The 23,146-nt window shown below is 41.8% G+C and overlaps 1 protein-coding gene across 2 annotated transcripts in view; it reads left to right on the top strand.

The window, feature by feature from the left end:
- DDHD1 (DDHD domain containing 1) overlaps positions 1–23,146 on the top strand; it is a 65,038-nt gene that overhangs the window by 28,591 nt on the left and 13,301 nt on the right. The window contains exons 3-10 of one of the 2 annotated variants that reach the window (XM_060753129.2): positions 194–295; positions 2,991–3,119; positions 8,193–8,340; positions 12,204–12,310; positions 14,439–14,545; positions 16,856–17,118; positions 20,575–20,650; positions 22,185–22,334. In XM_060753129.2, coding sequence (XP_060609112.2) covers positions 194–295; positions 2,991–3,119; positions 8,193–8,340; positions 12,204–12,310; positions 14,439–14,545; positions 16,856–17,118; positions 20,575–20,650; positions 22,185–22,334 — 1,082 coding nt within the window. The remainder of the gene's footprint in view (positions 1–193; positions 296–2,990; positions 3,120–8,192; positions 8,341–12,203; positions 12,311–14,438; positions 14,546–16,855; positions 17,119–20,574; positions 20,651–22,184; positions 22,335–23,146) is intronic. The other variant, XM_060753138.2, reaches the window with a different exon arrangement.

Raw genomic sequence — 23,146 nt, 5'->3', positions numbered from 1 at the left:
TCGTATTGTCAATGAAACTACTAACAATTGACTTTCCCACAAAGCCAATGCCATTTGTCTCACTAAAATTTATTTGCTGTGTTTTTTTTCTATTACTTTCTATATTCATCCTTTATTTTAACTAGTGTTATGCAAATTCTGTTGATGCCCCTTTTCAAAATTTCACTTTGAAGCTCAGTGTTTTTGCTTTTAGTTATCTACCATCTCCCTCCCTTCTCCCTCCATTCTCTGTTCAAATGGAGAGGATATAAAGAGAATGCAGAGGCTGCAGGGCTTAAACGCAAACGGTCCGAAGGTACAGTACTTGCAGATTTGTCTTCTTCTCTTCTTCTGTAGGAAGCTTTCCATTGTAGCTAGCATCTTTGGTGTAGTGTTGTAGATAAGTACACTGCTTCCCTCTGCATGATGCTTACAACTCTTCTCTTCCAAAGTTGGGAAAGGAGGACAAAAGCATTGTGGAGCGCCATGAAATCATCAGTGCATTGCCATAGAGGAAATCATAGGTTGACAATGCTCTAATAAACGTGTACTAACAATCCATTAGGAATCTAAAACACTCCCTATATGTCTTATATGTTAGAAATGAAATGATCCCATTCTCTTGGGAATGCAGGACTGCTTTTAGAAACTTGGTCAGATTATTTTGCTCAAATTGCTTTGTCACATTGTTGTGTCTCAACCCCTTATTTCACTTTTTTTTTTTTACATAGAGTAATGAAATGAGCTATCAAATGCCTTGTGTGCATAGTATGAGACAATTTTATTTTTTGAAACTATTTATATCCGCTCTCTCTGCCTGATGTCAACTTCCTTTTAGGACTATATTTTAAAAAGAATACATTAATGGACTTTTAAAAAGATAATAGTGTGGTATTTATTTATTTTTATTTATCGTGTCAGTGCAACCAGTCGATTATATTACATTTCTAACAGAACAAAGCAAAAAAAAAAAGAGACAAAATACAAAAATTGTGAGTTTGGTAGTTGATTAATAGTGTGGTGAAGGATAAAGACACTGAAGGGACAGAGAGGGATGGGTATTGGTTGTTGGTCTTGCCTTACTAATAGACTTTGCAAAGTTTATTTCATTTGTTTTGTTTTGTTGTTTAGTTCATGAATATAAATAGTTGCACCCTCTTTGTGTGAAAGAAACAAGGAGTAGAATAGCTAGAAATTGTGTAGTGATTTTTAAAAAAATCTCTCAAAGTAGATGTCAAGACCTTTCTATCCTTTATCAATTGGCAATCTAATGAGATAGAATTTTGTGCATTGTTGCCACTGCTTGGGCATGTTTATTCTTGTGGCAGCCCTGCATTTGTCTTGAATTGCCTGGCATGTCCCTGATTTATCCATTAAGAAGCCCCCTTGTGATTAACCTGTCAAAAGGCAGATACCTGCAATCATAGAATCATAGAGTTGGAAGAGACCTCATGGGCCATCCAGTCCAACCCCCTGCCAAGAAACAGAAAAAAGCATTCAAAGCACCCCTGACAGATGGCCATCCAGCCTCTGTTTAAAAGCTTCCAAAGAAGGAGCCTCTACCACACTCTGTGGCGGAGAGTTCCACTGCTGAATGGCTCTCACAGTCAGGAAGTTCTTCCTAATGTTCAGATGGAATCTCCAATTTCTTCCTCATAGTCTCTCTGCACCACACATATAAGTTTTGCAGTTCTTCTGCTGCACACTTGGTTGGATAGCCAGTCATTTCTACTTTGCTACAGCCATTATGTCTCCACTTGGTGGGCTTATTTACCTCCTTGCTGGATAACACATACATAATGCTCAGACTAGTTGCTTAGTACTAATACACTTGTCCTTTGCTTGACTGTGATGTGGTTACAAATCCTTATCATTCATACCATTTCCAGCACTTGGCCACATAATAAACAAAAAGTCCTAGCAGCACAAGACAAGCATTCATTTAGAAATCTAGAAATGCAAATGCAGGTTTGGAATGGAGAAGCAGCAGGCAGGAAAGAAGTTTCTCCATTTCTTAACTCCACATTTACCTCCCTCCAAAACCTTTTCCTGAAAAAGAGGAATGAGCCAGCAGAGAGTTGTTTGTGTGTAAATATCTGTAACATCTAGTTCAGCACTCCATTAAACACGGTCTAAGTGTTAGACCTTTATCAGCATGTTCTGAGACTTGTTCACACAAGGCTGCCTTTCCATGCTCCGTCTTCTCTGCTTTTGCTCCAGAACCCTTCCACATAAGCCTTTCCTGTCTGCTACACAGATGAGTCATCTTGTTTCACTCTGTTCTGCTATGGAATTACTGCACTAGGCTATAAATATTTCAAGCACCTTGATGAAGGTACCAGATTTTTTAGAAATGCAGTCAGCCATGTGCGTCAAAAGAGATTTCCTGATTCTGTACAGTAATGCTTCCTCCAGACATTTACTTGGGAAGGAAAAGAAGGGAAATATCTGAATAGATCCTCCCTGGTTCTAAATTATTAAATGCACACCCCTGCTGAATGTAGACATTTGCCTGTTTAAAATACATAGTCTGCCTCTTTTGCTGCGTATTCTGCAAGCTCTTTCTAGTTCTGTCCATGTAATAACTGGACAAAAAGAGAGAGAACAGTGTTGACATATCATTAACTACATAAACTTAACTGTCGATTTTAACAATGATGATGTAGGATTGTGTTGAAAGGGTGAAGTGCAACATGAGAAAATCAAGCCGAACAAGGAAGTTTGTCTCACCTTTCCGGTTTCTGAGATTTTATCAGTCAAATCAGTCATTCAATATCAAAGATGGATCAACATTACCAGACTTGTAAGGGACCTTAGACACCCACTCAGTGTCCTTTAAGCTAGGATCTTTCAAATTACACTTGCAGGCAGCATGCAGATACATAGAATACACACAGCCACATGCTTGCTTTTGTGTCTTTTCCCTTCCTGGCTTCTTAATCTTCCTGGCTTTGTGAGAGGTCCTGTGTCACCTTCCTTTAACTAAAGACAGTATTTTTTTTTTGCTGCAGCCATTCATAGTTTGAAGCTGAGTCGCAACCATGTCGACTGGCACAGTGTGGATGAAGTGTATCTCTACAGTGATGCAACAACTTCTAAAATTGCAAGGACTGTCACACAGAAGCTGGGTTTTTCCAAAGGTAAGACTATTTACATTTTTGTGCATTTGACAAAACATTCTCATCCCCACCCCCCCCCCCCACCCCCCACCCCCAGTTTTTATTCTGTGTAGGAAATACTAGTCTATAGAGAATTTAGAACTTGTAACAGGTGTTTTTATGGCTCCGACCCAGCTTACTTATCCAAACGTATCTCTCTCTACGTTCCACCTTGTAATTTAAGATCTACTGGGGAGGCCCTGCTCTCGGTCCCACCAGCGTCTCAAATGCGTCTGGTGGGGATGAGGGACAGGGCCTTCTCAGTGGTGACCCCCCGCTTGTGGAATTCGCTCCCCAGCGAGATTAGATCGGCGTCCTCCCTCCTTACTTTTAGGAAAAAACTAAAGGCGTGGTTTTGGAGCCAGGTCTTTGGTTAGTGGGCACAGCAGCACTTTCGGCACTGAATTCGGACAATAGGATTGTTTGAAAATTGGAAATGGCTTTATGACCTGTGATTATGTGATCTGTTCTATGTGGTTATGTAATTTTAATTAATATCACCGTTTAATTGTTATGTAATGGATTTTATATTGCTGTTTTATATTGTTGTTTTGATGCTGTTGGCATTGAATAGTTGCCTGTGTTAGCCGCCCTGAGTCCCCCCTCGGGGATGAGAAGGGCGGGGTAGAAATTGTCTAAATAAATAAATAATAATAATAATAATAAATTTTATACACTATATGAAAGCTGTTAAAATAGGAGTTGGTTCCCCACCCAAAAAATGGACAATAACTGCTCTGTTTTTACACAATTTTTGTAGTTAAGTGGATTATGAAGCCGGAGACAAAAGGGGAAGTGCTGTGTATTTGTTCTGTGTATTTGTGTGTCATTGTTATTCCATGGAGGCCCCGGTGGCGCAGTGGGTCAAACCAGTGGTTCCCAACCTTTAGCTCCCCAGATGTTTTGGCCTTGAACTCCCAGAAATCCTAACAGCTGGTAAACTGCTCAAATTTCTGGGAGTTGTAGGCCAAAACACTTGGAGACCCACAGGTTGAGAACCACTGGGTCAAACCCTTGTGCTGGCAGGACTGCTAACCAAAAGGTTGGTGGTTCGAATCTGGGGAGCGGGGTGAGCTCCCTTCTGTAAGCTCCAGCTTCCCATGTGGTGACATGAGAGAAACCTCCCACAGGATGGTAAAACATCCAGGTGCCCCATGGGCAACGTCTTTGCAGGCAGCCAATTCTCTCACACCAGAAGGGATTTTCAGTTTCTCAAGTCACTCCTTACTTGGAAAAAAACTGTTATTCCACTGTAGTAAAGGTGTTTAATGTATGCCTATCTGTGTATGTTGTAATCCATTCTGTTTCCCCTGGGGAGATAGAGTGGAATATAAATAAATAAAGTATTATTATTATGTGAATATAAATAAAATATTATTATTATGTGAACTGTGTGAAAGTTGGCACCAGGCTAATATTGTCCTGTTCTCTTGAAGCTGTCTTGAATCAAATCAGGACTTTCTTTTTCTTGTAAGTGTTATTTACCGGTGCTGTTACATATATTTTAGTTTTTTTAGACTGCAGTGTTATCATCTGTTTTGAAAGCATACTTTTGAATTATATAAAACCTATTTATAAGCCACCCTGAGGATCAACCTTGTTAGGAAGACAGGAAAAGAATGTTAAAAACAACAAGCGAGAAAAGCTTTGAAAGAAAAGTGACTGCTGCTTGCTAGTTCTAACCTCTAATACGAACTCTGGCATGCTGTTTCTTGGCTGTCTTTAAACCATTCCTGAGGTGGTGTGAAAAAGACAGAGGGCCCATCTACACTGCCATATAATGCAGTGCATTGTATAGTCAGTGTAGACTCGTATGCTTTTGTTTAGTGTAGTTTTGTCCAACTCACAGCCTGTGGAACACATGTGACCCAGGACAGCTATGAATGCTGCAACAAAAAAATGGTAAACTTTCTTATAACATTGTAAGATTTTATTTATTTATATGCATTTTATTTTGTAACTCGATTACACAGTTCTCAAGCGTGAACTTTGTAGATTACAATGGAACAGAATGAACTAATTAGAGCATTCTAATGTCTACAAATATCGGAGTATTATCCACAGTTCACATTGTATTTGGAAACATTTTGGCCAGAAAAACAAAAAAAAACTGTTAACCAATAAAGTAAAGAAGAAGAGGGTTCTGTTGCAATGTCATTCATCAGCTATCTTAATAATAAGAATAGTAATAATTTATTTGTTACCTGCTTCCTGACTGTGAGAGCCGTTCAGCCGTGGAACTCTCTGCCCCAGAGTGTGGTGGAGACTCCTTCTTTGGAAGCTTTTAAACAGAGGCTGGATGGCCATCTGTCAGGGGTGATTTGAATGCAATATTCCTGCTTCTTGGCAGGGGGTTGGACTGGATGGCCCATGAGGTCTCTTCCAACTCTTTGATTCTATGCTTCTCCTTGTGGCTCAAGATAGGGTTCAGCATGTTAAAACAAAACACTATTAAAATACATATAACAAATATACACAGATAAAATACAAAAATATGGAATGCTTCATGAAGTGTTAGTGTATTTTATGTGCGGCCCAGACAGTTCTTCTTCCAGTGTAGCCCAGGAGGACAAAATATTGTTATGGTTTTATTTGGATTGTTATATTTTACTTTGCTCTTAATTTAATTTTGTTTTTGCTTTAATGAATTGTTTTACTTTTATGTCTTGTAAGCCACCCTAAGTCCCTTCGGGGAGATGGTGACGGGCTATAAGAATAAAGTAGTAGTAGTAGTAGTAGTTGTTGTTATTCTTGTTGTTGTTGTTGTTGTTGTTGTTGTTATGAACTGTGGTTTTGGAGGAAAATTCGGAGAGTGCCTTGGACCACAAGAAGATAAAATAATAAGATCAAACCAGTCCATCCTCCAGGAAATAAAGCCCGACTGCTCACTGGAGGGAAAGATATTAGAGGCAAAGATGAAGTACTTTGGGCACATAATGAGAAGACAGGAAACTTGTTGAGGAAAAGGGAAGGAAAAAGGAAGAGGGGCTGACCAAGGGCAAGGTGGATGGATGGTATCCTTGAAGGGTCTGGCTTGATCTTGAAGGTGCTGGGGGTAGCCACGGGTGACAGGGAGCTCTGGCATGGACTGGTCCAGGAGGTTATGAAGAGTCAGAAGCGACTGAATAAATAAACAACAACAACAACATTATTATTATTATTATTATTATTATTATTATTATTTAATAGTTCACTTCAATAGCACATGACACTATAAAGACACACCTATGGTCTGGTCTGGTTTGGATAATTATATCTCACTTTAGTAAATGAAGTGTGCATCTACACTGTAGAATTAATGCAGAATGACACCAATTTAACTGCCCTAGCTCAAGGGCTATATAGACTCATGGGAGATGTAGTTTGTGAAGATCTTTAACCATCCCTGCCAAAGAGTGCTGGTGCCTTGCCAAACTATCACTCCTACAATTCCATAGAACTGAGCCATGATAATCAAAGTGGTCTCAAACTATGTATTGTTGAGAGCTTTCATGGCCAGAATCACTGGGTTGTTGTAAGTTTTTCAGACTGTATTGCCATGTTCCAGAAGCATTCTCTCCTGGCGTTTCGCCTACATCTATGTAGACATCCTCAGAGGTTGTCACAACCTCTGAGGATGGCTACCATAGATGCAGGCGAAACGCTAGGAGAGAATGCTTCTGGAACATGGCCATACAGCCTGAAAAACTTACAACAACCCGCTGGTCTAATTTTCCAATGTAGATACCCCTTAGTCATAAATGAGTAATTTGGCCAGACACACAGCCTCTTTGCTCCTCTCTTTGATTGCTCATTGTGTTGATCTGGAAGTCTGTAATTGACTTCCAACTACCCAGCCTCAGAGACAGAGATATTTGTCAGAAATATGTATGGCTGCGGGCAAGTAATGTACAATTCCTCATAGGAGCAAACAACAGACCAAAAGAATAGTTGGAACTTATTAGAAACCAGCTGTCCCCTGCCACACGTTGCTGTGGCCCAGTCTGTTGATCTGGAAAATAAAGTAATGAGAAAGTGTTGGTTTCTAATATATGTAATTTCTTTCTGCTTGTGGGTAAACAGTATTTCTTGCTGTTTCTTTGTCAGTGTTGATGTGGAGAGAGTCTGGTTTGCCTACTCTGGAACATGCAAGATATCATTGTCCTTCTTTAAGGGTCACTTTGAAATCTATGATACTATATCTATATCTATGATACTATATCTCTATGGCTGGATGGCTCTTTGTTAGGAGGGCTTTGATTACATTTTCTTGCCCTGATGAAGGGAGTTAGATTGGATAGCCTTAAGTATTTTCTTTTGGTCATGGGGGTTCTGTGTGTGAAGTTTGCCCCGATTCTGTCCTTCATGGGGTTCAGAATGCTCTTTGATTGTAAGTGAACTGTGAATCCCAGTGACTACAACTTCCAAATGTCAAGGTCTATTTCCCCCAAACTCCATCTGTGTTCGTATTTGGGCGTATTGAGTGCTTGTGCCAAGTTTGGTCCACAGTGCTCTCTGGATGTAGGTGAACTACAACTCCCAAAATCAAGGCCCATGCCCACCAAATACTTTCAGTATTTTCTGTTGGTCATGGGAGTTCTGTGTGCCAAGTTTGGTTCAATTCCATCGTTGGTGGAGTTCAGAATGCTCTTTGATTGTAGGTGAACTGTAAATCCCAGAAACTACAACTCCCAAATGACTAAATCATAATTTTTTGAGTGATGGTCACTCTTTGTCTTGTGAGACGTTTTGCTGCCAAATTTGGTGTGATTTCATTCATTGGTTCTTTTGATTTTAAGGTACTCATTATGCACAGAGCATTTATAGATAGATAGATAGATAGATAGGTTTAGTTTAATCTGCATGAAGATGTAAATGACCAGTTTTACTGAGTTAGCCATTCAAATAAATCACCCTTTTCTAATAAGAGGTCTGTAAGAGTGAATGTGTGTGTGAAAGGGAATGTTCAAAAGCATCTCTGCCTGGTGACTTGTGGAAGAGACTCCTTAGCACAGAAAATAAAGGGAGAGAGGCCTTTTGAGCCTGAATTAAGCCATGCATATTGCTTTTTTACAGCTTCAAGCAGTGGAACAAGGCTTCATAGAGGCTACGTTGAAGAAGCCACGCTAGAGGACAAGCCATCGCCAACGACTCACATTGTGTTTGTTGTGCATGGCATCGGACAAAAAATGGACCAAGGAAGGATTATCAAAAACACTGCCATGTAAGTTCTTCGTTTCACAAAATACAAACAATGCGACAGATTCTCCTTGCAAACAGGCAACTCCTAAAGGCCCATTGAAAAAGAAAAGGCTTCACCTAATTATGAGTCACTTTATGATGTAACTTTCTGGTCTTGAAAACCCCATTCATACTCATAGTGCACAAAAATAATTTCGCATTTTTAAAAATGTGTTTTTGATTATGTTGTTCTATCCTAAGGGAGTTTTAAGGAAGTGCAACCTCCTTGGTTTTGAAAATCCAACTTGATTTTACCCAGAAGATCCTGACTCTTTAATTTTTAGCATAGCCATGCCCATATCCTAAATGCGGCCTTTCCGCATGATTGCCACATCATCATCATCACATGACAACCTTCTGTTTCTGACAGGTTTAGGAGTTCTATAGTTCATTGGCTGAAATCTCTCTTGACATTTATTTAAGGACTTGGCAATCTGAAGCAGCTAAACAAGAGACTCACTTCATGACTCCACACAGTTAAGATCACTAATTCAAGAGCATGATTGACAAAGACATCTTGTCCTTAACGGTGGAACACTTAAGCCTGCAATTATGCAGTACTCTGTCTAGGCTGAGAATGAAAGCTCTGGTTTTAACTTATCTGTGGGGCTTGGGCAGAAGCTGTGAAATGGGGATAAAATTTAAACCTTCAGCAATGAATGTCTTTAGAATTCCTGACTGGAGGGACCTCCTCTCATTGCAGTCAAAGAATTTCCCCAGAGACATGGTATATAGACACAGTCCACAAAAGAGACTCCTTTAGATGCGGTCTTTTAATCCTGGCAGTCTCACATTTTTGTGCCTTTGGAAATTCTGTTTGGGATTGTTGTTATATGTATTCAAGCTAACTCAAACTATTTATTTATCGTATCAGGAGCAACCAGACAGTTGTATTACATTTTTAATACAACATAGGGTCTGTAGTTTGCTCTTCTCCACACTCGCAAGTCGTGGTTTCCGCCTTGTAGCCCCATTTCTTGAGGTTGGCTCTGCATCTCGTGGTGCCAGAGTGCAGTCTGTTCAGCGCCTTCCAAGTCATCCAGTTTTCTGTGTGCCCAGGGGGGGGAGTCTCTCATTTGGTATCAGCCATTGATTGAGGTTCTGGGTTTGAGCCTGCCACTTTTGGACTCTTGCTTGCTGAGGTGTTCCAGCGAGTGTCTCTGTAGATCTTAGAAAGCTATTTCTTGATATAAGGCGTTGGCGTGCTGGCTGATATCTGAACTAGGGTGGGCCGGAGATGTCACTGCCTTGGCCCTTTCACTATTGGCTGCTACTTCCCGGCGGATGTCAGGTGGTGCAATACCGGCTAGACAGTGTAATTTCTCCAGTGGAGTAGGAGACCCCATAATAATGCGGCATGTCTCATTAAGAGCCACATCCACTATTTTAGCATGGTGAAATGTCCTCTACACTGGGCATGCATACTCAGCAGCGGAGTAGCAAAGCACAAGGGCAGATGTCTTCACTGTGTCTGGTTGTGATCCCCAGGTTGTGCCAGTCAGCTTTCGCATGATATTGTTTCTAGCGCTCACTTTTTGCTTGATGTTCAGGCAGTGCTTCTTGTAGGTCAGGGCACGGTCCAGAGTGACTCCCAGGTATTTGGGTGCGCTGCAATGCTCCAGTGGGTTTCTTTCCCAGGTAATCCTCAGAGCTCGGGATGCTTCTCTGTTCTTAAGGTGGAAAGCACATGTCTGTGTTTTAGATGTATTAGGGATCAGCTGGTTTTCCCTGTAGTAGGCGGTAAGAGCACCTAGAGTTCAGAGAGCTTCTGTTCAACCATCTCAAAGTTCCCTGCTTGAGCGGTAATGGCACGATCATCAGCATAGATGAAGCTCTCTGTCCCTCAAACTTATTACAACTCTATCCTGTGTTTTCTTTATAAGATTTGTTCCAAGGAAGTTTGCCATTATCTTCCTCTAATGCTGTTTATTTATCATGTCAGAAGCGAATTGAGGGTACAGTTGCAATTGATTCAAAAACACAAACAAAGCTTACAAACTTGGCGTGATACTAAATGTCCTTTGACCAATAGCTGGCCACTTGGAATGCCTCTGGTGTCACAGTGAAAAGGTCCTCCATTGTGCATGTGGCTGGGCTCAGGCTGCATTGTAATAGGTGGTCTGTGGTTTGCTCTTCTCCACACTCACATGTTGTTGATTTCGTTTTGTGGCCCCATTTCTTAAGGTTTGGACATTCTGTTCATCTCCTTCCAAATTGCAGAGTCTTTTGTGTGCCCAGGAGGGAGTCTCATTCAGTATCAGCCATGGATTGAGGCTCTGGGTTTTCACCTGCCACTTTTGGACTCTCGCTTGCTGAGGTGTTCCTGCAATTATCTCTGTAGGTCTTAGAAAGCTATTTCTTGATTTAAGGCATTGGCATGCTGGCTGATATCTGAACAGGAATGGGCTGGAGATATTACTGCCTTGGTCCTTTCATTATTGGCTTCTACTTCTCAACGGATGTCTGATGGCGCATTATTGATAAACAGTATAATTTCTGTAGTGGTGTGGGGCGTAGACATCCTGTGATAATGTGGCATGTCTCATTAAGAGCCACATCTACTGTTTCAACGTGGTGAGATGTCCTCTAATGCTTAAAGGGTATGAATTCCTCAAGTGGGTGACTGTGGCCAAACAGGGATTCAGAATCCTTTCTCCTGAAGTCCAGTCCAACCTTCAAACTGCTATACTGTGCTGGCTCTTCGTCTGGAATGCAGTGGCCTAAATAAAATTCCTTGAAGACATTGTGCCCTCTACCCTGTGTCCTTCCTGATTAGAAAGAGTTGCAGAATCTACATATATTCAGTGGCCTTGTGTACAATGCATATTGGCTTTCCTCATGACTGTGTCATAGGCCACACCTGCTTGTAACAAACTAGTCATGGAAACAATGGTCACTGGTACCAAAGAAGCATGATGCAGTAAAGAAGGAAGAATGTGGAAGACCCAAGAGCGTTAGCATAGTTAGTCGTTTGAGTGTAGGACTACAGTTCTGGAAATCAGGATTGAGATTTCCACTTGGCCATGAAACCTACTAGGTGACCTTGACCAAGCCATACAGACCCAGCCTCAGAGGAAGGCAATAGTAAACTTCTTCTGAGCAAATCATGCAATGAAAAAAAATGTTATAAGATCGCCTTCTAGTTGCCATAGATCAGAAAGCACTTGAAGGCACAGAACAACAAGATTGGGGAAAAAACTGTTCTTTGTAGTGTCTTTACTTCTAAAATGGTCTCAATAATCAGAACGCACTCTTAAATCTGTTGTGGGAGGCTTTCATGGCCGAAATCACTGGGTTGCTGTGTGTTTTCCGGGTTGTATGACCATGTTCCAGAAGCATTCTCTCCTGACGTAGTCCATGCAGCTACATAGGGACCACCAAACGCAGCAGCATTGCCCAAACACGGATCAAGGAACATAAAAGGCACTGCAGACTAATTCAGCCGGAGAAGTCAGCCATAGCAGAGCACCCAATGAACCAACCTGGACACAGCATAGTGTTTAAGAACACAGCAACCAACAGGATTTTGAAGCTGCAAGGCCATTAAAGGCTAATTAAGGTGGCCATTTGCAACATTCACACCTGCCTCAAGTAGACAAGGGTTTATAGATCTGTGAACATTCCACAGATCTATAAACCTCACTTGCATAGTTTCCAACAGACCCCTCAACCTCTGAGGATGCCTGCCATAGATGTGGGCAAAACATCAGGAGAGAATGCTTTTGGAACATGGCCATACAACCCAGAAAACTCACAGCAACCTACTCTTAATGTACTGAGCATGCTTGAACAATTCAGCAAAGAGATAATTTATTCAAATGTATGCTGTTATCCCCAATTTTCTAGGATGCGAGATACTGCAAGGAAAATAGAAGATAAATATTTTTCCAACCATGCAACGCACGTTGAGTTCCTTCCAGTTGAATGGAGATCCAAACTTGCACTTGATGGAGGTACTTTTTTGGTTGAAGACATTTATTTGAGCTACCAGATCAACGATGCTTCTATTTGGAAAATAGTGATCTTCATCATATATCTGACGGTAGCTTATAGACTTCCTTCTTTCAAGTTGACTTTTCCATCTCACCTGCCAGGGGGCCTCTGTGTATTACTAAAGGCTTCCTGGTCATTTTCTGGGTTCTTCTCTCAGTTAGCATGGGGTCTTTTAGTGCTATCCATTGCACTAAACTTGGGGGACCGCTTCTCCTCCTATCACAAGCCCTGAGATCATCAGAAGAGGCCCTTCTCTCGGTCCCACCACTGTCACAAGTACGGTGGATGGGAACGAGAGAGAGGGGGCCTTCTCAGTGGTGGCCCCACAGCTCTGGAACGCCCTCCCCAAAGAGGTGTGTTCGGTCCCGTCTTTATTTGCCTGTCACTCCCAGGTTGAAACCTTTTTATGGAAGCAGGCTGTGATGAATCCCTTAGCTTGGCAGGCTAGCTTAGGCCTAAGAGAGTGGGCCTGGCGAAGCCACAACATCCTTAAGGAAGGCTAGTTCCGGTTTTGGCTAGATTCCTAAGGGAGATTTTTGTGGGAGTTACTTTCAGAGATTCATTTCCTGAAGTAATTTTCTGTGTGGAAACTTTAAGACTTGTAACCTGGAAGTTTTTAAGATCTCAAACGTAACCACAAGCTTTGTATGCCAGATTTTTACTGAAACCATCAAGCATTTGTACCTGAAATATCCAAATCTGTTCAAATAAAGTTCTTGTTATTTTTATCAACTTACATTAGCCTCAGTGTGAGTGGTAAAAGTGTTATTCAAGTCAGCTTTTTACCAGCCTCTAAGGAAACTGGAGTAACACAGAGAGTTACTAAACAACCTCTCAATAGTACCTCAGCCTGTTCTTTAGTAATATGGTGGCAGCGGAAACCTTTTAAAGAATCATCATTTTTAAAGTCTCAGTTCCAGTGGTTCCCAGTTCCTAACTGTTAAATAGACAGTTGGTCCAACAACTATTCTCCCTCTATAATTTTGATGAGCTAATCTGGAGTGGTGTCATAATTTGGTAGGCTGCTGTGTGGTCATTATAATTTTAGTAAAGCAGCATTGGGACTTTTATTATCGAATAGAGTTCCCTATTTTTCCCCACGGATCATTATAATTTGAAGGAGCAGCGGTGCGATTCGTTATAATTTGGTAGTACATCGGGCTGGATCGTTATGCAGGCCTTGCCCAACAACCCACAATAATCAGGCTATTTTGGTCAGGCGAGGCTCACACAGCCAAAAATTTGGAGCTTCAAGACTTTCTAGTACAATGTTTTTAGGGCAACCTCAGTAGCCTGAGGCCCTGGGATTTTCAATGATAATGATAAATGTTGTTATTTTAATACTTATTTTATATGGTTTTGGTAATGTGTTTATGCAGTGTGTTGGTTTATTGTTTATATGTTTGGGTTGCGGGATGATGTTGTGTTTTTGTATCATGTAGTTTTTGTTTTTCACCATTTGTTTGCTGCTTTGAGTCCTACCTGTGGGAGAAAAACAGGATATAAATAAATAACTAAATAACTAATAAGCACACAACACCTAACTGAGATTAAAAATAGGAGAGAAAGATTGGGAATAGTGGGCAGGTTCAATGTATTGTCGAATGTTTTCATGTTGTAGGTTTTTTCGGGTTATATGGCCATGGTCTAGAGGCATTCTCTCCTGACGTTTCGCCTGCATCTATGGCAAGCATCCTCACTACCTCTGAGGATGCTTGCCATAGATGCAGGTGAAACGTCAGGAGAGAATGCCTCTAGACCATGGCTATATAGCCCGAAAAAACCTACAACAACCCAGTGATCAGGTTGTCTGCCTGCCTTCTAGAATAGATGGTCTTTTGTTGCTGACCTTCTTCCTGAGCAAATAACTGGAGTTTTCCTGGATGGTAATTTAAAAACCACTTGGAGGTGGGGGGAGTAAATAACTTGCTTGACTTTTTATCTCAGCACTTGTGAGATTTCTTTGGTCCCAGAGTGGTTTGTTCCTAAGAATGTGTACTCATGCTATCTTGAACTGTTGGTTTTAAGCACGTTCTAAAGTTTTATCACACCTCAGTCAAACACTTGTGTCTCCTGTCTTTACCTTAGATACTGTTGACTCTATTACTCCAGATAAAGTCCGTGGCTTAAGAGATATGCTTAACAGCAGTGCAATGGACATAATGTATTACACAAGCCCCCTCTACAGAGACGAGGTATGTATGAGTCTTTAAGGGTGTGCTTTCAAGTATGGCCAGGCTGGGTGTCCTTATTTAAACATAGTGATGTTTCTAAATCTCAAAACAGGGATTGGTCTTCAGTTCTCTTGCGTAGGAAAAAAGCAAAACCTAGTTGGTCCTGTATACACTTTCGATTGCGAGGTTTTATTTTTTTTATTTATAAAATAAAAATAAATGATATATAAATAATAATATAAATATAAATAATATATAAAATAAAAAATAATAAAAAATAAAATAAAATATAGATAGACCCTGGGATTCAGAACCACAAGAGGCAGTTTCAAGAAGTAATTAGAGTAAAGCATATCTAGCTTTCACAATCCAACAGCCTCACGTGACTTGAGGCATCCTAAGAAACTCCATTTACATTATGCAAACTTCCCAGAGGTTTCAGGACAGCAGTCACAACTGCTATTCTGCTGACGCAGGAGTATTTTAAAACGTTGCTTAATGGAGCCAACGCAGGGGTCAAGAAAGTGGGCCAAGGAGCACTTTGTAGATCATGAGATCGCAGTGTTTTATTTTCCCCCAACTGAGAAGCAATTGTTGGTTGCAGCAAAGAAATGCACAGCGGACAATGAGTCTGCGGCTCTGAGCTACTCCTGCTGCCACCCGCTGGGCGATGCAGTATGCTGCCTCTTTTATTTCTGTGCCAGATTATTATTATCAACATCATTATTTATGTATAAAGCATCACCAGTGTACATGACATCGTACAAGTAAAACAAATGCAAGATCCTCCACTTAGGCAGAAAAAAATGAAATGCAAAGCTTCAAAATAGGAGATGCCTAGTTCAGTAGCAGTACATGTGATAACGATCTTGGAGTCCTCGTGGACAACAAGTTAAACATGAGCCAACAATGTCATGCAGCAGCTAAAAAGGTCAATGGGATTTTGGCCTGCATAAATAGGAGTCTAGATCCAGGAAAGTCATCCTACCTATGCTCTATACCAGGGGTCCTCAAACTTTTTAAACAGAGGGAGCATAGTGCCTAGATCTAGGGAAGTAATGCTACCCCTCTATTCCGCTTTGGTTAGACCACACCTGGAATATTGTGTCCAATTCTGGACACCAAAATTCAAGAGAGATATTGACAAGCTGGAATGTGTCCAGAGGAGGACGACTAAAATGATCAAGGATCTGGAGAACAAGCCCTATGAGGAGCGGCTTAAGGAGCTGGGCATGTTTAGCCTGAAGAAGAGAAGGCTGAGAGGAGATATGATATATATGTGAGAGAGAAGCCACAGGGAGGAGGGAGCAAGCTTGTTTTCTGCATCCCTGGACGCAAGGGAACAATGGCTTCAAACTTCAAGAGAGGAGATTCCATCTGAACATGAGGAAGAACTTCCTGACTGTGACAGCCATTCAGCAGTGGAACTCTCTGCCCCGGAGTGTGGTGGAGGCTCCTTCTTTGGAAGCTTTTAAACAGGCTGGATGGCCATCTGTCAGGGGTGCTTTGAATGCAACATTCCTGCTTCTTGGCAGAATGGGGTTGGACTGGATGGCCCAGGAGGTCTCTTCCAACTCTTTGATTCTATGATTCTAGGGCCAGGTCACAGTCTCTCAAACTGTTGGAGGGTCGGATTATAATTTGAAAAAAAACATGAATTCCTATTCACACTGCACATATCTTATTTGTAGTGCAAAAGACACTTAAAACAATACAATATTTAAAATGAAGAACAATTTTAACAAATATAAACTTATCAGTATTTCAATGAGAAGTGTGGGCCTGCTTTTGAGATAGGATTGTTGTTGTTGTTTGCTTTCGAGTCGTTTCAGACTTAGGTTGCCCCTGAGCGAGGGCAGGGTAAATGACCTTGGAGGGCTGCATCTGGCCCCCGGGCCTTAGTTTGAGGACCCTTGCTCTATACCCATGTTATGTCAGCTCTGCTGGCTGCCAGTTCGCTACCGAGCACATTTCAAAGCGTTCTCAAGCTCCTCAACAATATGCAAAATATCAGAAATGTGCTCCATGACATGCAAGTGTGGAGAAGAGCAAACCACAGACAGGTTACTACAACACAACCTGAGCCCTGCCACATGCACAATGGAGGACCTTCTTAAAGCAACAACAGAGGCACTCCAAGTGGCCAGCTTCTGGTCAAAGGACATTTAATAGAATGCCAAGTTTGCAAACTTTGTGGGGGTGTTTTGTTTGTTTGTTTGTTTGTTTTAAATACAATGCAACTCTTTGGTTCGCTCCTGACATGATAAATAAATCAGAAATGTGCTTTCTCTCAACCCTCTCTCCAATTCCCTCCATCTTTTTTTTGAACAGCTTGTAAAAGGGCTTCAACAGGAGCTGAACCGTTTGTACAGCCTTTTTTGTTCTCGGAATCCAGAGTTCACGGAAAAGGGAGGAAAAGTGTCCATCGTGTCACATTCCTTGGGGTGTGTCATCACCTACGACATTATGACAGGGTGGAATCCGGTCAGACTCTATGAACAGTTGCTTGAGAAGGAATACGATGACCTTGAGGATACGTGGATGAGCTACGAGGAGCAGCATTTGCTAGAAGAGTTCTACTTAACCAAACAACGGTAAAAGGGTTGTTGTTTTTTTAATGTAGTGTGTGTAAACATATATACGAAATCAGAACTTTCTGGAGCATTTTTTTTCCTGAAGTTCAAGCTTGAGCTTATGTACCTGTGTTGTCCTTTACAATTTCAGGGGATGGGCTGGGGATTTCCTTTGAGAGCAGATTAACTCCTGCAGCAGTTCATCTTTCCCAGTTTTCTGCATACACCAGGCATGGGCAACCTTCAGCTCTCCAGGTGTATTGGATTTCAACTCCTACATCTCCTACCAGCCATAGGCTGTCAGAAATTGTAGAAGCTGAAGTCCAAAACACCTGAAGGGCCAAAGTCTGCCCATGCCTGCCCTGAGCTATGAAACCTAGAATGGCCTCCTCATTGCTTCTGTCAGCAGGCAAATACTTTATTCTTTTTTCAAGGACTTTCAAGAACTGTGTTGTTTTAATTGTATTGAGTTTTTTTCAAGACTTCCTCTCATTAGAATAGAATAACTTTATTGTCATTGTGCATTGTACAACGAAATTAAATGCTTTCCCTAGCACACATCGCAAAACAATACCCATCTCTTCACATTCCCACCCCTCCACATCACCTCCCAATGTGACATCAATGCAAAGCCATGGAGTTCAATATAGTTACAGCTCTGGGATAAAAGCTGTCTCTCAGTCTGTGTGTTCTTGCCTTTGTCACCCTGTACCATCTACCAGATGGTGGTAATTCAAAAAAAGAGAAAGTGCTGGGTGAGATGGATCCTTAAAAATGCTCTGAGTTTTCTTTAGGCTATGGGACCTATACAGTTCTTCTGAAGAGGGGAGAGGACAACCCATGATTCTCTGTACAGAAGTGGTGACCCTTTGGAGCACCTTCCTATCCATAGCCACTGTGCAGTTACATAATAATAATAATAATCATCATCATCATCTTTATTCCTACCCCGCCATCATCTCCCCAATGGGGACTCGGAGCGGCTTACATGGGGCCAAGCCCAGACTACCAGCAACGCGCTCTACGTGGGGTTGCCTTTGAAAACTGTTCAGATACTTCAGTTAGTCCAACGGGCAGCAGCTAGGTTAATCACCGGAGCGTCATACAGGGAACATACCACCCCTCTGTTATGTCAGCTCCACTGGCTGCCGATCCAGTTCCGAGCACAATTCAAAGTGCTGGTTTTGACCTATAAAATCCTATACGGCTCTGGCCCAGCGTACCTGTTCGAACGTATCTCCTTCTATGTCCCACGTCGGAGTTTAAGATCTTCTGGGGAGGCTCTGCTCTCGGCCCCGCCTCTATCACAAGTGAGGCTGGTAGGGATGAGGGACAGGGCCTTCTCAGTGGTGGCCCCTCACCTGTGGAATTTCCCCGGGGAAATTAGGTCATCAACATCCCTCCTCTCCTTAAAAAGGAAGCTGAAAACATGGATATGGAACCAGGCCTTTGGGTAATCTGGCAGACTGACAAGGTAATGATGACCAGAATTTGGAAAGGACTATGGTAATGCTGAATGGACTTACAGATTTTAGAACTTGGTGAACGTTTGGCCACTAGAGTGGCTTTTTAGTTGTTACTGTATTAATTGATTGTTTTTAACTATTGTGGCTATTGCTGTTATGTATTTTATCTGTTGAATTGTTGGCATCAAATTGTGCCGGTTGTAAGCCGCCCTGAGTCCCCCCCTCTGGGGGTTGAGAAGGGCGGGGTAGAAGTGCCCGAAATAAATAAATAAATGAAATACATAATACATAATACAGCAATAATATCAAAGCATATACAACAGACAACAACAACATTATCAAAATGACATTAAAATAATAATAATAAAATAATAGTAATAATAAAATAAAATAAAAATTCCAATAGACACAATCACGATAGAGATGACAATGGGCGGGCCACATATTCTGAATAAAAGACAATTAACAGACTATGATGAGATAAAATAGGAGCAGGACGTTTAAATGGAACTCATAAAACACACAGAGTTGTGGGACAGAACATCCTATTTGAAGGGCACGAACTCCATAGCCGAAAACGTTGAGGGGGTGTAAAATATCATGCTGTGCATCACCTACTCGCCAAAGGCGCAGCGAAAAAGCCAGGTTTTGAGGTTCTTTTTAAATGTTTCCCGTGAAGGGGCTTTCCTGATCTCCCCAGGTAAAGAGTTCCAAAGTTGGGGGGCCACAGGAGAGAAGTCTCTCTCCCTTGTGCCCACAAGATGAGCTTGTGAGATTGGTAGAAGCGAAACCATGTACAAAACTTACCAAACCTTATACAGATTCAGTTAGTTTGGACACTCTCCCTGTAGCACATTTCAAGGTCCTGTAGCGTGATTCCACTGGAAAGTGGCCATAGAATCAAACTGGAGGACCAGGTCTGAGTTTGATTCGGGGGGGGGGGGGGGGTGCTGAGTCTGGGTGAAAGAGGGTCTACTCTAGCAAACCTTTTGTATCGTTACCCCAATATCCCCATACATATGGGATATATTGAGAATGGTGATCAGATCATGATATTAATAAACAAAACAGTTTAAATAATGTACCAGTAAGGCCTTTTCGCGGACCACCATGAGAATTTGGGGGGGGGGGGGGGCTGAAGCACCTACAGCCCCCCCCCCCCCCCCGCGGCTACATGCCTGTGGAGGACCTAGAAATGCCTCAGATTAGAAAACCAGCTATTTGTATTCATATTCACAATTTCACCACTTTTACTAGGATCCTGTGCACCTAACACTTCAAATGTGGTGGTATTGCTGTAATAATAATAATACAAGGGGTATTTTTAAGTAAGGTTCGTTGGAACATAAGTATACAATGAAAGTTTATTTCAAAAAAAGTAAATTTATTTTCTGAAAGTACATACTTCACTCTATTTTTCGACATAGTTGCCAAGTTTGTTCAAACACTTATCATACCTCTGAACCAATTTTAAAATACCCTCTCCATAAAAACTTGCCGCCTGCTCCGATAACCAAGAGTTCACTGTAATCAAAGAAGGGCGACCGGAGCGGTCCTCATCATGGACGTTGTCACGGCCATCTTTGAATTGTCGTACCCACTTACGCACTTTGCTTTCACTCATAACAGTCTCACCGTACACTTCACAAATCTGTCGATGAATTTCTGCAGCAGGCAGGTTCCTTGCTGACAAAAACCGTATCACTGAGCGAACCTCACATGCGGAGGGTGAGTTGATAGTCTTAAACATTTTTAAAGCACAGAACAGAACCGTACAGGTTAGCTACAGAGTGGAAACTGAGCACAGTTGTTCCCGAGCCATGCCGGTACATGACACACACGCTCGTTGCGGTATGCGCGGGAACTACTAGTGTCTACAACAAAACAGACCTTACTTAAAAAATACCCCTTGTAGTTGTTTTTGAATATTACACTAACGTATATAAAGAGCTCTTAAACAACCAGTGGGATATTTGTCATGCATGTGTACTTTTTAATTTTATTTTTTTAGATTGAAGGAAATAGAAGAGAGATTGCATGGACTGAAGACCTCCACCATAGCTAAGACGCCTGCCTTAAAATTTAAGGTATGATAGAAATGCCCTTTCTGGCTCATAGCTGAGTTTAGGAGCGAATGAGATTTCAGTTCTTTTCCAGGCTCTACCTTCACCTCAGTTACACAAATCTCATCCAGTTTAGACCTTCTCAGGGTTGGTCTTCCTCCTTTTCCTACTGCTTCTACCATACCATGCATTATTTTTTCTAGTGAGTGCCATCTTCTTATAGCCAATGTATGCAGCTGTAGTGGTTCAGCCTGCACTTGTTCCATTGTCTGAGGTTTCAGTGCCTAATGCCCAAGATCCTGGGGCCCACAGGGGTCTGGAAATGGGGATTTTGGGCAAGAGAGTGTTGTTAGTCATGATGAAGCTGAGGATTCTGAGATGGTCAAGTCTGCAATAGATGTGCCAGTACAGACAGAGAAAGAGGCTGACAGTCTTGTGTTCGGTTTCCCAAGGGAGTCAAGGTCGGAATGTGAAAAGAATGTTTTGTCGAAGGCTTTCATGGCCGGAATAACTGGGTTGTTATAGGTTTTTTTGGGTTGTATGGCCATGGTTTAGAGGCATTCTCTCCTGACGTTTCGCCTGCATCTATGGCAAGCACCCTCAGAGGTAGTGAGGTCTGTTGGAACTAGGACAAAGGGTTTATATATCTGTGGAATGACCAGGGTGGGACAAAGAACTCTTGTCTGCTGGAGCTAGGTGTGAATGTTTCAACTGACCACCTTGATTAGCATATAATGGCTTGACAGTGCCTAGAGCAAACTTTTGTTGAGAGGTGATTAGATGTCCTTCTTAGTTTCCTCTCTGTTGTTGTAATTTTAGAGTTTTTTAATACTTTTAGCCAGATTTTGTTCATTTTCATGGTTTCCTCCTGTTGAACTTGTCCACATGCTTGTGTATTTCAGTGGCTTCTCTGTGTAGTCTGACATGGTGGTTGTGAGAGTGGTCCAGCATTTCTGTGTTCTCAAATAAAATGCTGGAGGAAACCATGAAAGGTTTGCTCTAGGCACTCTCAAGTCATTATATGCTAATCAAGGTGGTCAGTTGAAACATTCACACCTAGCTCCAGCAGACAAGAGTTCTTTGCCCCCCTTGGTCATTCCACAGATATATAAACCCTTTTCCCTAGTTCCAACAGACCTCACTACCTCTGAGGGTGCTTGCCATAGATGCAGGTGAAACGTCAGGAGAGAATGCCTCTAGACCATGTCCATACAGCCTGAAAAAACCTACAACAACCCAAAGAATTTTTTAATTGGGGATGCCTCTTTCGATAGAAGGAGTCAGATTTGACAACAAAGACATCTGGCTGGGGAGAGGCGCCGCTCTCATAGATTAATTGACAAGAGGGTTCCTCCTGAGTCTTCTCAAGGGAAAAGGCATGGGTTTTTGACTATATATGAGGGCAACTGAGATTGTGTGCTCAGATTGTGTCTTCAGAGGAACCAATGTTTGGTTTAAACCTGCCTTGTGTTCAGGTTTCTTATGCCTTGGATTTACATTCATGTTGATATTCCTGTATTTTCACTGTGTATTAATATCAAACTAAATGTCTCCTTAGGTTGAAAACTTTTTCTGCATGGGATCTCCCTTAGCAGTGTTTTTGGCCTTGCGCGGCATCCGCCCGGGGAACAGCGGAAGTCAAGATCACATTCTTCCCAGAACTATTTGTAACCGGTTGCTAAACATTTTTCATCCAACAGACCCAGTGGTAAGTGTTAGTGAAGTAACCAACCTTCCCCTCATAGTACTGGCCTTACCTTGGGGCAAAATCGGCAGCAACGGAGTTGTAGGCAGACGAGTCCCATCCATCCAGGTGTTCTTCTCTCTGTACAAGCTGCAGAGGAGCAAAGGGATTGCTTTGACCGATGTAGCACAGTAGGTTAAACTGCTATCTGCAGGAAATCTGATGGAAGGTTGGCAGTTCGAAGCCGCGAGTGGGAGTAAGCTCCCAACTGTCAGCCCTGGCTTCTGCCAACCTCATAGTTCAAAAGCATGCAATGCAAATAGATCAATAGGTAAATTGGGAAGGCCTAATTGGTGGGAAAGTAAAAGGGTGCCCCATATAGATATGCAGACATGTTGGCCCCACAGTCAGAGATGTCTATGGGTGAAGACGTGGCTGTGGAGTCAGGCCTTCGATGAATGAGGACCCTGGATGGAAGTTGATGTAGATCCATCTTAATAGGACGACTGACCACTGTAGTTTTATATATAGTGTTTTTAAAGTTGTTTTTGTAATTGTGATATATGATATTTTAATGAGTGTATATGTTTTTTATGGCTGGAAACCGGGATGAGTCCCTCAATGAGGTTGAGAAGCTCGGTATAGAAAACTGTGAAATAAATAAATAAATATGGACAACAGCATGGAAAAATTGAACAAGAGTACCTCCCCATGGCCGGAATTGAATATTCCAGATGCCAGAGATGGAAAAAGGGGGAAGGCCTTTACCTTTGTCTGTGTTGTATGTCGTTGTTCACTGTGTGTAAAAGGTATTGAATGTGTGTTTCATATGTATA

Source organism: Anolis sagrei, chromosome 1 (assembly GCF_037176765.1).
Source record: "Anolis sagrei isolate rAnoSag1 chromosome 1, rAnoSag1.mat, whole genome shotgun sequence".
Classification (NCBI taxonomy): Eukaryota; Metazoa; Chordata; class Lepidosauria; order Squamata; family Dactyloidae; genus Anolis; species Anolis sagrei.
The sequence above is the reverse complement of the archived record's forward strand: the minus strand, read 5'-3'. Positions and strand labels throughout refer to the sequence as shown.